Below are 16,669 nucleotides of genomic sequence, written 5' to 3' on the forward strand. Positions count from 1 at the left end.
TGTATTAAATGCTGATTTGATGTATAATTATAAAAAAATATTGACAATTAACATAATTATGTATTAAATGCTAATTTGATGCATAATGATTGACAATTAATATAATTATGTAGAAAATAAAGTATAACAACTAAAATTAAATTTGTTAACTAATTGAAGTTAGGTAGACAATGTTTAACAATTATTTTAGTATTTAATTATTGATATCTATTATTATCATTATTATTATTATCAATATAAATGAGTCACCATTAACGTAACAATTTACCACTAGTAAAATTATTGCGTAATGAATAAGAATTAAAATGTATCAATAGTAAAAGCAAATGGAATGATGACTTTAATTAGTTGTCTTTTTACAACTAACGACGCCTCATAAGAAGAAAAAGAATTGTTGTAAAAGCTATCCAATAAAAGAATAATTGGTAAACAAATGATACTTTCTTCTAGCATACACGGTCTTTTATAGTGGTAAAATAAAAATGATTGATAATTAGTTTAATAATGTATTAAATATTAATTTTATATAATTATAATAAAGATATTTTTTAAAATTAGTATAATTATGCATTATTCATTAAAATGATTAAAAATATTTTCGATTGATAATTTATAAGTAGTTTAATAATGTATTAAATATTAATTTTATATAATTATAATAAAGATTTTTTTTAAATTAGTATAATTATGTATTCTTTATTAAATGTATTTATTTTGGAAGGAAAATGAATTTATGAAAAATTGACCCTCATTTTTATTAGTCGGAAAAAATTCAACTGAAAAAAAAAATCAGTTTTAGTAGAGTACTGCTAGCAAGCCAATGGTTTAAGTGTACAATGTGTAAAATGGGTTATTGATCTTTTAGATCTAGAGTTTTAATACCATGTTATAAAAAAAAGTAATACTAATAGTTATATTTCTAATATTCCCTAAATTTTTATTATACACAGTGTACAAATATTCCATTAGTTATTTATACTTTATCATTTTAGTATATTAAGAAGAAGTAGATTTTATAATTTCTCCTTCCACGCCCGTTTCCCTCATTTAGTTCCTTTATTATTGTGTGTGCCCGGCAAAAGAAAAAGTGTTAAGATTATTAGTAGTTACTCTTCTCTTATGAATTAAAGAATCTTATGCGTCAATTTCAACTACACTGAGGCATCAAGAGAAAGATGGAGGGAATAGAGCACAGAATAGTGGAAGTAAACGGCATCAAGATGCATATAGCAGAAAAAGGAGAAGGCCCTGTGGTGCTGTTCCTCCATGGCTTCCCGGAGCTTTGGTACTCCTGGCGCCACCAGATTCTAGATCTCAGCTCCAAAGGCTACCGCTGCGTCGCTCCCGATCTCCGCGGCTACGGCGACACCGATGCTCCACCTTCCATCACAAGCTACACCAGTTTTCACATTGTGGGTAACATAACAATATCCATGCTTTATAATTAGGGTTATATATAGTTTTATAAAGGTTAAATTAGTTTGTTAGTGAATAGTTAAGGTAGTTTTTCAAAAAAAAGTAATTAGGTTCATAAATTTCTAATTAAATATCTAAATTTTAAAATCTTTTAATTAGATCCTTAGATTAATTTGGAATGTGCAATTACTTTTTTTTACAGTAAACCTTATTAAAATGTTTTTATCCATTTTGCATCACTAGAAAATAATTAAGTTAAATATTTTTGGATGGATAAGAGTGTGATTCTAAATTTATGGCTGGCATAGAAATTTAGTTAAAAACTTTTAAAATATATCTAGACACTTAATTACAGATTTGATAAAATAATAGAGACTAATAAAATAATTTCTTTTTATAAAAAACAAATATTATATACACTATTTTTTATATACTTTTTACTTTGATGAAAGATAACAAATTTATTTTCTCAATCATGCATATTTTTTATAGAATACCTACTAAAATACAAAATATAAACAAATACATATTACCTAATTTAGTAATGGATTTAATAATTAATTTTTTTAATAGATAATATTTTGTCTTTAATTTCATACCGTAAAAGATATAGAGAAATGTACACAAAGTAGAACAAACATTAATTATCTTTTACAAGTAAGCTATGAATACTCACATGATATATGAAATTATGAACACTTCACTATTTAAGGAAATAAATTAATAATAGAATAAAACCAACATTTTTAAATTTTCCAAATCCAAAATCGGAATGTTTTTACAAAGTAAAAAAAAAATTTACTTAAAAACATATTGAAGAAAGAAAAAAAATAAAAAAGAGAAACTCTTGGGAGCTAGCAATTTTCAGTATTTTTGGCCAGGATTTGATCAGTATAAACACTAAATTGTCTTTAACAAATAAATTTTACTAGCGCACAAATTCTGAAAAATGTGGGTGCAAACTGTATTGATTTATGTGTGCAAACTCCTGTAAATCTATGTGTAAACTATATGCTTCTTGTATGCAAAACTCCTGTAAGTATGAGTGTAAATTATTGCTAAACATGGCCAAAAATAATAATATTTACCGATTATGTAGTATTGCTCATTAAAAAAAAAATCATAAATCTAGCAGTTTATGGTTATAGCTGAAATATTTGTGATATGAATTGTGATATTAGGTGGGTGACCTTGTTGCGCTTATAAAATGGCTGGGTGTTGAACAAGTGTTCTTGGTAGCACATGATATGGGTGCCATAATGGGTTGGTACTTTTGCATGTTTCGACCTGAAATTATCAAAGCCTATGTATGCCTTAGCGTCCCCTTTGTCCGAAGGAACTTCAAAGTTCCCACCGTTGATGCCATGCGTGCAATTTATGGAGATGACTATTATATCTGCAGATTTCAGGTTCCACTCTTCTCATCTAAAAGGTTAAACTGGTATAGAAATTTAAAACATCATATCTCTCAAAAAGTTAAATTATAGATGAAAAGAGACCATTATATCGTATTCTCCTTTTTAAGGAATAAAATGCGACACGAGTGATTATTTATATCCTAGTGTATTAATATAGTAGTTATTGACATACGTGTTGATTTACTCTTTTATTAATCGTATTTGTACGTATAAATAATAAAAATATAATTAGTTGAGATGACATGTAGCTTAAAATTTAATTAAGAGATTATGTATTTAAGTTTTGAGGGGAAACAATACTGTCATTTTTATTTATGATAATGTCACTTTGCATATGATATTTTTACACTGTATATTACACAGCGTAAACAGTATACAGTGTAAAACTGTCATATATGTTTGCATGAATTTCTTAAAAAATAGGAGTGACGTTATTAAAATAGAAGTGACAACTCACAAAAAAAAAAAAAGAAGTGACAATATTCACTTCTAAACAAAAATGTTATTTGCACACTAAAATTAGTTATAGTTTAACTTATAATGTGTATTTTGTATTTCAATATGCATTTTATATTGATGGTTAATTTTAGTGATTAATTTTGATATACACCTAACATAATTATTTTTGAAAATAAAAAAATATATTGATAAAGAATGCTATGTGTATACCAAACCAGCTACTATATAATTATGTATAAATATATATAATGTTTAATTTATTTTTAATGCGTATTTTGTATTCAAATATGTATATATGTATTTTATATTAGTAGCTGATTTTGAATTGCACATAGTAGTTGTTACAAGATATATAGAACCTGTCAGCTGTGACTATGTTTCTTAATGTGATCTCACGATCCAAATTTATTTGGTTTCTGACTGTAATAGCACTCTCTTTGCTGGTGGCAATAGGAACCAGGAAAAATGGAAGCAGAGATGGGTGAAGTTGGGACTGAGTATGTGTTGAAGAACATCCTCACCACACGCAAGACGGGTCCTCCGATCCTTCCCAAGGGTGAGTTTAGAACTGGCTTCAATCCTGATATGAAAGAAGCATTGCCATCTTGGCTCTCACCGCAAGATTTAGCTTATTACGTCTCCAAATTCGAAAGCACAGGCTTCACTGGTGGATTGAATTACTATAGGAATTTCAACTTGTAAGTTCTCTGATCTGCAATATTTTATTCTTCCTGCTTGTTTAATCTTGTTTTAGATGGTAAGAAAATTAAATTTCTTATTATCAATATGAACATCTGATCATTTGATTCCTGAAAGATTGAAATTAAATATACCAACAAATATGTCTCTCAAAGATGTTTCATTAGTTATTAATAGGATAGATCCTAATGACCAATTCCATTTTTTTTAGCTATTAATTCTATAGTTTTCGGAGTATTAGTAAAAAAAAAAAGTGTAGTTGAAACTTATTTAGCAAAACAATTTTTAAGGATTAGTTGATCAGAATATTAATTTTTTATTAGTACTAAATATGCTGGTATATTGGTCATTTAAAAACCACGTAAGAATATAATATCTTCTAGGAGTAAATTTTGTGTCTTAATTAATTTGTTCAAGATCAAATTAGTATGTTTTTTTTTTAAAAAAATTATTGAACTCTATAGCCCTCATCAGGTATCATGGGAAGATAACCAATGTATGTGAGCTGTGAGCTGTGAGCGAGAGCGAGATTTTAAATTTATAACTGGTAAAGAGAGTTGTCACATGTGATAAAGACACAATATATTTTGAAAAGAAGTGGATTCGAATCTTTTCAATTCTTTTGAAAACTCTTTTTAAATGACCTATAAATCTGTAAGCACTTGTTGAGTCTGAAAGCATGTCCTAATCTTAGTAGGCTTAACCAATAATAACGAATTTATCTAAACTTTTTACCACCAAATAAAACTATCATGACACTAACTAGCATTTACATTTTGCAGAAATTGGGAGCTTCATGCACCATGGAGTGGAGTGAAGATCAAGGTGCCGGTGAAATACATTGCAGGTGAGTTAGACATGGTATACACCTCACTGGGGATGAAAGATTATGTTCACGGTGGAGGTTTCAAAGAAGATGTGCCAAATTTGGAGGAAGTGATTATTCAAAAGGGTGTCGCTCACTTCAACAATCATGAAACAGCTGAGGAAATCAGTAATCACATTTATGACTTCATAAAAAAATTTTGAATCGATCTCCCCAAAGAATTTGAATAATCTATCTTCACCTATCTCCTAATTATATTACTCACCTATGCTATTTGGTTAGTAGAATGTTTGTTATAGTATTTTTTTTTCTTTTCTATTAAATAGCTGGCCTTTAATTTAATCAAAGCAAGTAAGCGAAGGTATACAATTTTACCTACGGCTACCAGCAAAAGCACTCGACTCATTATTTATCATTGAAAGAAATAAATTAAATCCAGCTCATCAATGAATGATAATAATGAAACGGTAAATGTAAAATAAATGCATTTAACAGGACAAGTATCTTTGAAAATTTTTTTTCCAGCTATTATAGTTCATCAATGTTTATAAATGACCATCAAATTGAGTGGAACTCTTTTTCACTAGCTGATATGAGAGTTCATGAATTTGTAAGGTTTTTTTTTTTTGTGTTTGTAAGGTAAGGATAAGCTAAATAAAAAACTCATGGACAACATTGGTAGCGCAAACTTCTTCAGAGGATCCGAGGATGTGGAAGTCTTAAATTTCTAAATAAGCAGATAAGTTAGTCCTTATTAGTTCTATTCTTAATAACCTACCAAAAAAATTTTCATTTATACACATATGTTTAGGAAAAACTAAGTACAAGAATAAGCCTAAGGGTAACTAAATTGTACTTTTAATAACACTAATCACTTATTATGCCTTTCTTGGCATCTCTGTGTTGTTGAACCACTAAAACTGAGCCTTGAATATCAAAATCTGAAGAAGCCAAAATATCACCAACTGTACCAAGTTCAGGACACTCTTCCCAATCACTCATACCAATTGTTAATGAACATTGCCCTCTACCACCCCTTCCTACTATAAACAAAGCGTATAAATCCCCAATCTCTTTTAAACATTCTAATGTTTCTGCTCCATCATGTACAAACTTCTCCACATATCCAATTTGGCCTGAGGTCACATACCTGTTATGTTACATAAATACAAATCCGAATATGAATAATTAAATAAGATACATACATGGTAATTTTATCATGCAATTAGGAGCAAAATATTAAACTAGCCATGGAAATTATAGTGAATGCTTTAATTAAACAAAAGACATTTTTTAGGGTCACAAGATACTATAGCTTTTTGAGAACCAAATTGTTAGGTCTTTGGGAATCAAAGTGATGATATAATTAACAGTTTAATCACAAATATAGAATTTAAGATAGTAGATTTTAAGCTACATATCATGCATAGTAGGCTATGAAGTATCAACACTTTGTTGAGTTGTCGTAATTAAGTGTCAGACAAATTTTAGATGCAACATTCATCTGACTATCTTAATAAAAAAATGAAAAATATTTCTCCAAACACTTTTGAACACATCCAAATACAATACATGTTGATGTATCTAATCTTATTCTTAGATTATGTTAATTGTAATATAAAAGATATCTAAAATGATTTTATAATTAAAAAAACATAGAAACATTAAGAAAAGGTTAATTTATGTCCATATTTTGTGTCGTGTGTTCTTTGTCTGTATCAAGTGCTTCATAGATAGTAAGTAAAATCAAAGTATCTTTTGCATCATAATTTACCTGTTATAGAAATCAACCATGAATGTGTTATCAATCTCATTCACCGTCTCTTCTCCAGTCAGCGACATCAAAATCTCTTTTTCCTCGGATTCTCCACTTTTGATCTGTTCATTTTGTACAGCAGAAGAGGACAGCAAGAATCTAATTATTGTCAGATTGACGCGCGGATGCTTGGAGATTCGTAAGCTCCAAGCAATCGCCTCACGATCATCTGCGCCGCCAAAGAAAAGTGTTGCAACATTTTGTATGTTATCAGATGAAATTAGATTTGAGAAACCAGGGGATCTGGCAAGTCCTCTTTCAATAATCACACCAATAGAACAAGGAGCATGCCTTAGAACTTTCTGGTTTGTAATTCTTATCCCTTCTTTTCCACTCTCCAGTTTTCCATCAATTCGCTGGTGCTTGTGAAAGGGAAGTATAATGATTGATACCTATGTGAACAAAAGAAAGAAGGTTAACACTATGTTCATACAAAAATAAGCGAAAATGCAAGAACAAAATTATTTGACTGAAATGAAGACAAAGCAGATACTAAAGAAACAAACTAATATGCGGACAATGAAAAAGTTATTAAAGCTCAGACAGACTCAACTATGCTACGTGTACACCAAAATCATTCACCAAATCAATTATTTGTATAGAATACATGTTGAAATACAAAATATACATTGAAAATGAGTTAAATAACACATAGTAGCTGACTTTTTGTATGCACATAGCATTTTTGGACAGGCTTATATCTCTAAAAAAAGAGCAATAGTCAAAATAAGAAATAGAAGAGTTTAAAAATGACTATTTAGTTTCATAAGTCGTAGCTGCATGTGTTGATGAGCCAATTGCTAAAAATGTTGTGCCTTTTCGAGTATTGAGTTCAATCAATGTAATAATTCTCCAATCTTATGCGAAACATGAATCAACAATCGATTGGGGGGGAAAAAAAGGATTGATACCTGAAGATCTTCTGCATCATTGCAAACATCTTCATAAAGAGTTGGGAAAGAAGACACTGCCCTTCTTTGGTGTACCAAAACCTTTGTGTCTGCAGTGAAAGCATCTAATGCATTATTAATATCCACCACATCATTGCCACCATAGTCTTCGTCATCGCTAATCTCGGCGGTTTCCTTTTCATGAAACAGCACGTTAGTCTTGATCTTCTTAACAAGCTCTATCAAATGCATCAAATAGGTGGTCGATGGTGTTTGCTTATTGCCATGTAATGCTAGAACTGTGGATAATACTGCAGACACTTGGCGAGGATCGTATACACAAGCTAGAATTCGAAGCTCATCTTCCAAGCTCTGTGGCTCCAACGCAGTATGGTTTGATACAAACAATCTCTCTTCCCCTCTTGATAGAAAAGCCACAGTTATCCCAGATATGACTGTGTTGAGTACTATTGATACTAGCAACACATTGTAAGCTTCTGGATCAAAAGTCTACAAATAAGTAGCAGAATTAGCATATGGATATTCACATTACAATTTCTGATTAATTCAGTCAAGAACGTCTTTGGGAAGCATGGTTACCTAGCTTTTATAAAATAAAATAAATAAATAACAACCTCTCTTCAAGTATGTTCGGGTGAAAGATTATAATTTGAATTCAACAATTATGAGATGTTTTTTTTATGGGAATACTCTTAAAGCAATATTTTGAACTTTGAAGTTTATGATTATAAGCAGAAAATGATGATTTCATGGTTTAATTAAATTGATCTCAAATATAAAATATTAAATAATATAAACAATTATTTCGGATCACTTTTTTATTTTTTATGTTTATTTCTTATCAATTTTAGTAACTTCATTATCATAAATATTTTTTAATAAACCATATTAGGTGTACACCAAATCAGCCACTAAAACTAGCCTTTAGTGTATTAAAATAAACTCCACATGTTATACAAATACATGATGGCTGATTTGGTAGCTAATTTTTTATGTGTATATAACATACAATTCAACCAAAAAAAAATCTTCAATTCACTTTACATCACAACATTTCAAATACTTGTATTAATACTCAGTTATATGAAGATTATATAAAGAAGTGGTGAATTAGTGCTACATGTGTGCCACAAAATCAGCCAATAAATATAGGAATACAAAATCGCCTCACAATGTAAAAAACTTATTATAAACAACACATTCATGTTTATAAGCAAATTTCAAAAACAACATAATCAAATCAGATTGGTAATAGTAACCGATTTTTGATATTGACTTAAAAGTTGAATATGTGCAGATTTTCCAAACACACCTCAAGAGAAGAATTACACTCACAATAACTTGCTTAGCAGAAGCACCAATAAAGAGAAGATCAGCATAGCCTCGTGTGTTCAAGACAAATCCAAGGAAGATTCCTTCACTAGTTGGATACTGAAGGTAACGGCACACAAGAAGAGTGCCACTGAGCTTGCTTCCAATCCCTAACAAGACCAAGATGGCGACATTGGTCAAGCGATTCAAGTTCCAGAAAGCGTTGATAACGTCGCATTGTAACCCTAAGTATCCAAAGTAGACTGGAAGGACAAAATTGTAAATTGAATAGCCGAGTTTATGGAGAAGTGTTCTAGCTGATTTGCCTTCCCTTGGAAATGCAAGGCCTATCAAGAAACAGTTAAGAATACTGTTGAAACCCCAAATTTCTATGACCATGGAACTCACTAGAAGCAAAAACAAGATTAGTAACAGCTCAGGAGCCTTCAGGTACTTTTGGTTTCGGTTTCTCCCATTCAACCAAACGGCTAAGTACCTGTTTGCAAATTAAATTGTACTCCAAAACTTCAGAATGAAATTTCAGTTTTTTAAAAATAATTAAATTAGTCTTTTAATTGATAAATGTGAATTTTAGGGTGTTTTTTTTTAACAGTAAGATGACTTAAAGACTTCAATATATTCAAATATATATTTTAAATTAGTTAATTAGATTTATTTTATTTTTTTATACTAATATATAATTAATTAACAAAAATGATTCTAACTAATCAATTTAAGGTATTTATTTGATGAGAAAGTATAGGAAACCAATTGAGTATCTATATAATATGTATAATAGAAGGTTTAGGAATGTTTGATTTAGGATATCAGATGTTTATTATCTCTCGATAGTATATAGGTGTATTGTGTTTGAAAAATTAGTAGTATTTTATTCTAGATGTTATTTTTTAACTCATATTGAGTCAAATAAATAGCTCATTATATACATTGTACAAATATTCTATTAGCTTCCTAACAAATTCTTGTTTGATTCTTCTAAAATCTTAGTCATGCTACCTCATGTTAACCGCAATTGAATTAGAAGCGAATAATTTTATAAATTTAAGGACTAATTTAATTATTTTTTCACTTACATACTATTTTGATAATCACTCAAAATTTCATAAAGCAAATTAGGCATTATATAAAATTCTTTTATTAGCAATTCTGTAAATCTCAGAGAAAAAGAATAAGTACCTGTTTATAACAATGACTACGCCAGTGACTGAAATGCAAGCAAAACTATAGAAGAATCTTTTCTTATTGAAATTAACCATTATATTGAAGAACACCAAGCATCCCATCTCTGTGATCACGGCAGCAGACACGGCGATTCGGCCGACGTCGGACGCACCAAACCTCAACTCGGCCGCCAGACGAATGACCATAGGGGAGCTTGTGTATGATATGACAAGCATGATGATCATGCAAAAATATTGCATAGGTGCATTGGATTGTAACTCTTGGTACAAATAAAAAGAGACAGAAATACCAAAGATGGCACCCATTAATCCACCACCACAAGCCACCAAGCATACTAGACGCCAATTCCGCAGTGTGTAATGAATGTTCATCTCTAAACCAAACAAGAACATGAAGAGTATGCGGCAGAAGAAGCTCACCACTTCATAGTAGTTTATTGAACTTGCAGGGAAAAAAGTCTTCTTTATATAATTAATATGTGACATTGGTCCTAGTACCAAACCAGCCTGTGGAACAATTAATAATAATGAAAATGGAAATTAGAAATTAGAAATTAGAAATATTTTGTGCGAGATGGACAAAGAAAATTATAGTTTTGCACTAACATGATTGGATTATTCTTAATTACCAGAATTTGTGCAACAGGGCCAGTTTGACCCATTGTTTTTAGCACAACATTGAAGAAGTGTGAGACAACAAGAATGCATGCCACTTGCATCCCCATTGAGCTTAGAGGGTTAACAAGATCAGAATCACAGAACATGTTGCCGGTGGCATCCATTGTGCTTTTGTAGAAAGGTTAAAATTCAGGAACAATTAATCAAGTGTTGCTAGAGAATCAAAATCTTGTATGAATTTTCTGGAATAAAAAAAAAATGAAGTTTTTTAAATTTCAGATCCTATATTGTTGGTGGAAGATTGGTGGTACAAAAACATTAGGACATTTTACTTTTTCTTCCTTCACTACTATTTATAATTTATAAAATCGAAAATGATATAATTTAATTTTATCTTATAAAATGGTAATTTATTTGTTTTCAGATTTTTTATTTTTTTTAAATATGTTTGGCTTATTTTTATGTTTTTTGTTTTTAAAAACCGAAAATAGGAAAAACATGTTTGGTCTGTTCATTTTGAATATGTAATTTTAATTTAAAATAATTTAAATGTAAAAATATCTTAGAATAAAACTAAAAAATTAATTGATTATATTTCATAACATTTTAATGTTTTTACTTTTTAGTGAGTATGTATTTTAAGTTAGAAATGATATTTTCTGAAGTATAAATTTCAAAAATAGTGTGTATGGAAATAATATTACTAGGTATTATTTTAATCAAATTTGTTTAGTTAAAAACTTAAAATTTAAAATTTCAAAGCTAAATTGCAGTAACATATCAATTAAAGAATGGAGTAGTAGTAGTAGTAGAATTCAAAAAATAACTTATAAAACAATTGAATTGTATAAACATTGTTCTAAATTTGTCCATATATAATATACTTTGTACTAGTTTTTTAAATAATAATCTTTAATAAAAAATAACCTAAATTATTCTGCTCTATAAACTATTTGTGTAAATAAGTCCAAACAAGATGTTACCTGAAGTAAAACATAAAAAAATGTGAATATTTTTTTATTAATCCAATGTCTATGATTTGCACACATTTATTCTACAATCATTTTTTGAATTTCTGCCATTTATTTGATTTGGATAGCATCTGCATTTGCTATTCTCATTCAGCCTCAAACCTTCCTCATTTCTTATCAAGTTCTCAATAGAATATTGATCGAACAATTGATCACTTTTATTTTGTCACCTAGTAAAATTAAGTATAGTAGAACAAATATTTAAATTACTCCTTGTCTTCTAATTGAATAATTTGGCATCAATTTTAAAATTAGAAATCTTGCTTTTTAACACTTTTGAAAATCTTTCAATGACTTTTTTTTTAAATGCCTATAATTAAATGATTTTTGTCTTCTATATGATTGGCTCCATCATTAAAATTATGTAAATTATATTTTTTTATAATATAAAGCAAAATAATCGAACACATTAAAAAAATGCAAGTAAATCTTCATAATAGTCCTTTAGATTCACACAATTATTTGATTTGATAATTGAGATTCCAATTTTTCTATAGCAATCCCCCAAATAGAATTTTGCACACCATAGTGGTTTCTATTGTCGTTTCCAGTGTTAAATGAGTTTTTGGAGTGCTAATATATCCATCTTTTACCACGTTAGACAGTCCCAACAGTTAGATGGTGTGGATTCATTCTAATTTGACCCCAAGTTGGCCCTCCTCAATATAAAACACGAATCCCAAATGTGCGGAGAGTACTTTATCTTGTGTTTTTCATATTCTCCTTCTTCTTCTTCTTTTTCATCTCTTTTTTCTTCTTTGATAATTGATGTTGATGTTAAGAAACCATGATGAGAGGTGGTAGCACTAATGCGGGAAGCTTTGTCCGGTCACATTTGAGTGGCTAGTTAGCGAGAATGTAGAACTGTGGGAGGGCAGCATGAGTGCCTGAATGGTGTGGTTGTGGCTATTGTCCTATTTTGAAGTGGACTAGGACAGATTCAAATTCAAACAAACATTTTTTTTTGTTGTCCCAATTATAATGCGAGTGAAGAAGTTAATTCTCTGTGTTGATTTGTTAATTGTCCTTTATTTTTTCAACATCTTCTAATTATTGGTTTATTTTAGATAAGTAAAAAGTGGTGGTGTGGATTGTTTGTGTGGGCTGATGTTGGACATGATGAAGATAAAAAACTAAAGAGCAACATGAAGAAAAATTTCCGACTTCTTTAAATGAAGTTCAGGAAAGAGCAAAGAAATACATCAACATGGAGAAAAAGTCCCGACTTAGGGAAACCACGTGCAAGCCTGCCATATCAAGCTCGGGAGAAGGAGAGGGAGCCTAAAAAGAAGGAGGAACAAAATACAGAGAAGCCTCAAAAGTACCACAATTATACTCCTCTCAGAGTTTCTTTAGTAGATGTCTACAGAAAAATATATCATACGGAGAAGCTCCCGCCTCCTCGCCCAATCAAGCATAAGAAGGCGAGAAGTCGGACAAAATACTGTGAGTACCATAAGCTCTATGGACACCCCACTAATGAATGTTACGACCTGAAAAATGTCATAGAAAAGCTGGTCAGAGAAGGTCAGTTAGACAGGTACGTATCCAATAGATCGGATGACCAGAGTAAGAGAAGGAGGGATGAAAAGAACGGACGAAAAGAGTGTCCACCTCAGACCCAGAGTAACACGTACACATGATCAATAGGGGATTCGCTGGAGGATGAATATCGAAATCATCATGCAAAAGGCACCTCAAAGAGGTGTACCAAGTCGGGGAGGGAACTAAACTACCCGACTTACCTACCATCCCAGTCACTAAAGAAGACGTTGAATGGGTAGCCCCGGGCATGACGATCCCATAGTAATAACAATGATCCTCGCAAATGCTAACCTCCATAGAACCCTGATAGACCAAGATAGTTCAGCAGACATTCTGTTCAAATCTACTTTTGACAAGCTTGGGCAGGAAGAAAAGGACTTAAAAGTCTACCCAGACAACCTGTTCGGCCTAGGGGATGCACCAATAAGACCCCTAGGATACTGTTGGGCCAACCGTGGAGAGCTCTCGACAACCAGGGAGACTTCGGGGAGGAATCAAGTGAGAGAACATAAGATGAGAAGACACCACATCCAACTCAAAACCTTAAGGTGTCAAGTTAATGGGTTTCTCATCTTATAAAATCCTCAATCTTCCTTGCTTTCTTAGACATGCCTGGCATAGATCTCGACCCGATGTCCCATAAACTCACAATGTACCTGTCTCCCGATCTGTACAGCAAAAGTGTCGGAAGCTCAGACCAGAAAGGACACAGGTCGTGGAAGAGCAAGTACAAATCTTGCTGGAAGCAGGATTCATAAGAGAGGTCAAATATCCATTGTGGCTAGCTAACGTCGTTTTGGTGAAAAAATAAAACGGGAAGTGGAGGATGTGCATTGATTACATTGACCTCAATAAAGCTTGCCTCAAGGATCCTTATCCTCTTTCCAGCATTGATTTCCTGGTCGAATCAGCCTTAGGCCATCGGTATTTGTCTTTTATGGACACCTACTCGGGATACAATCAAATCCCGATGTACAAGACGGATCAAGAAATGACCTCGTTCATAACTCCAAAGGCCAACTATTGCTACGTAGTAATGCCTTTCGGATTAAAGAACGCATGGGCTACATACCAACGACTAATGAACAGAGTATTTTCCTCTCACTTGGAAAAACTCATGGAGTATACGTAGATAACATGCTCGTCAAAACCAAAGAGGACGCGACATTATTGTCTGACCTCTGTGAGGTATTCTCTACAATAAGGAAGCATGGAATGAGGTTAAACCCCTCCAAATGCACCTTTGCAGTAGAGGCCAAAAAGTTCTTGGGATTCATGTTAACCCAAAGAGGCATAGAAGCAAACCCAGACAAATGTCAGGTTATACTAAATATGAAAATCCCGACTTGTGTCAAAGAGGTCCAGCAAATGAATGGAAGGTTAGCAGCCTGATGCGTAAGCATCTTCTTTATCTTTTACTAGTGAATTTTTATTCAAATTGTTGAGTTTAATCAAGATTTAAATATCTTTTAGCCACTATGGATGCTACTTTGAGTTGTGTGTATTTCCATTTATTTCAGGTAGCATTTGGATGGATTTGATGGAGTTTTGTAGCAAAAAAGGAAGAAAGCAAATGATGCTGTCAACCTCGACCTCCTTGCACTTACAGCCTTGTCTAGGTTCCTAGCCCGATCAGCCCTGAAATCACTTCCCTTATACTCAATCCTAAGAAAAGGGAAACAATTCGAATGGACTCTAGAATGTGAGCAAGCCTTCCTTGATTTCAAAGCCTTCCTAGGCTAGCCGCCCATACTTGCCCGACCAATAAAAGGAGAAGAACTCGTGTTATACCCAACTGTGGCAAGTCAGGTCATAGCCTCCGCCCTAGTCCAAAAAGAGGAAAAGGGGCAACAACCTATCTATTTTATCAGCAAAGCCTTATAAGGGACAAAGTTGAACTATCAAAAGATAGAGAATTTCGCCTATGCCCTTATCCTCACATCTTGAAGACTCCGACCCTACTTTCAAGCTCACACCATTAAAGTTCGCACTAACCAACCAATGAAATATATCTGACAGAAGACAGACTTGGCAGGACAGACGCTACATTGGGTAGTAGAGCTGTCCGAGTTTGACCTAAAGTACGAAGCTCAGACAGCGATCAAGTCACAATACCTTGCATACTTCGTCACTAAATACATCGAAAACTCAGGAAATCCAGCCACATGGAGTCTATACATGATGGGTAATCAAACAAAGTCGGAAGTGGAGCAGGAGTCATTCTAGAAAGTGATCAAAGAACTCAAATAGAACTCTCCTTGAGATTTGAGTTCCCTGCCTCCAACAACCAAGCAGAGTACGAGGCCTTACTCGCTGGCTTAAAGCTGGCTAAAGAAGTGGGAGTTGAAAAACCGGTGGTGTTCAATGATGCATAGGTAATAACTTCGCAAATTAACAGTGCCTATCAAGCCAAAGACTCCACTATGGAAAGATACTTAAAAGAAGCCCGAGGACAATTGGCACACTTTTTGGCAAGCGAAATCTGACTTATAACACAAGAATTCAATGCCTGAGCTGATGCCCTCTCCAAGTTAGCCAGCACCAAGCCAGGGGGCAATAATAGGAGTCTTATCCAAGAGACCCTACAAGCATCATCAATATTAAACGAGGAGGATAACTCGAACCCCAAAGCATTGACCATATCCACTAGAATTTACGATGAGGATGGATGACTCTTATAGTCAACTTCCTCAAATTTGATATCCTTCCCAATGACAAAAAAAAGCCAGAAGGCTCATTAAGGAAGCACAAAACTACATATTAGTCCATAATATCCTATATAAAAGAAAGATCTTAACACCCCTCTTAAAGCGTGTCCCGACTTCTAACATGAAAGAAGTCTTAGAGGACGTACACAGTGGCATCTGCGTCAATCACCTAGGAGCCCAATCGCTAGGTAAAAAGGTAATCTGGGCCGGCTTCTTTTGGCCGACCTTACAAAGGGAAGCAATCGAGTTCGTTACGAAGTGCCCACCGAGAAACATGCCAACTTCCACATCGCATCACCCGAGGAGCTCATCAACGTTATCTCGCCATGGCCATTTGCAAAATGGGGTATCGATCTGCTTGGACCATTTCTGCAAGCTTTGGGACAAGTCAAATACCTTATAGTAGGGATTGACTACTTCACTAAATGGATTGAGGCAGAACCTTTAGCAACCATCACCACCCAGAGAACTCAGAAATTCTTATATAAGAACATTGTCACAAGATTTGGAGTTTCACACTCCATCACCACGGACAATGGAACTCAATTCACTGACTCAACCTTTAGGAACCTGGTGGCCAACCTAAAAATAAAAAACCAGTTCACATCGATAGAGCATCCCCAGGCTAATAGACAGGGCGAAGCTGCCAAAAAAGTCATACTGGCCGGGCTGAAACGCCAACTACAAGACGCAAAAGGGGCTTCGGCTG

The 16,669-nt window shown here is 32.8% G+C and overlaps 2 protein-coding genes across 2 annotated transcripts; one reads left to right on the top strand and one right to left on the bottom strand.

The window, feature by feature from the left end:
- Positions 1–1,029: 1,029 nt before the first annotated feature.
- Positions 1,030–5,099, top strand: LOC107463025 (uncharacterized). Its single transcript, XM_016081728.3, has 4 exons — positions 1,030–1,412; positions 2,598–2,825; positions 3,747–3,991; positions 4,775–5,099. Exons 1-4 carry the CDS (start codon positions 1,176–1,178, stop codon positions 5,019–5,021), a joined length of 957 nt encoding a protein of 318 aa, XP_015937214.1. The 5' UTR covers positions 1,030–1,175; the 3' UTR covers positions 5,022–5,099.
- A 498-nt stretch (positions 5,100–5,597) lies between these two features.
- On the bottom strand, positions 5,598–10,840 carry LOC107463024 (cation/H(+) antiporter 1). Its single transcript, XM_052253171.1, has 6 exons — positions 10,688–10,840; positions 10,054–10,565; positions 8,877–9,352; positions 7,546–8,021; positions 6,593–7,026; positions 5,598–5,968 (listed from the first exon to the last, which is right to left on the bottom strand). The coding sequence occupies exons 1-6, from the start codon at positions 10,838–10,840 to the stop codon at positions 5,686–5,688; spliced, it is 2,334 nt and encodes a 777-aa protein (XP_052109131.1). The 3' UTR covers positions 5,598–5,685.
- Between the last annotated feature and the right edge of the window lie 5,829 nt (positions 10,841–16,669).

Source organism: Arachis duranensis, chromosome 8 (genome assembly GCF_000817695.3).
Source record: "Arachis duranensis cultivar V14167 chromosome 8, aradu.V14167.gnm2.J7QH, whole genome shotgun sequence".
NCBI classification, from domain to species: Eukaryota; Viridiplantae; Streptophyta; class Magnoliopsida; order Fabales; family Fabaceae; genus Arachis; species Arachis duranensis.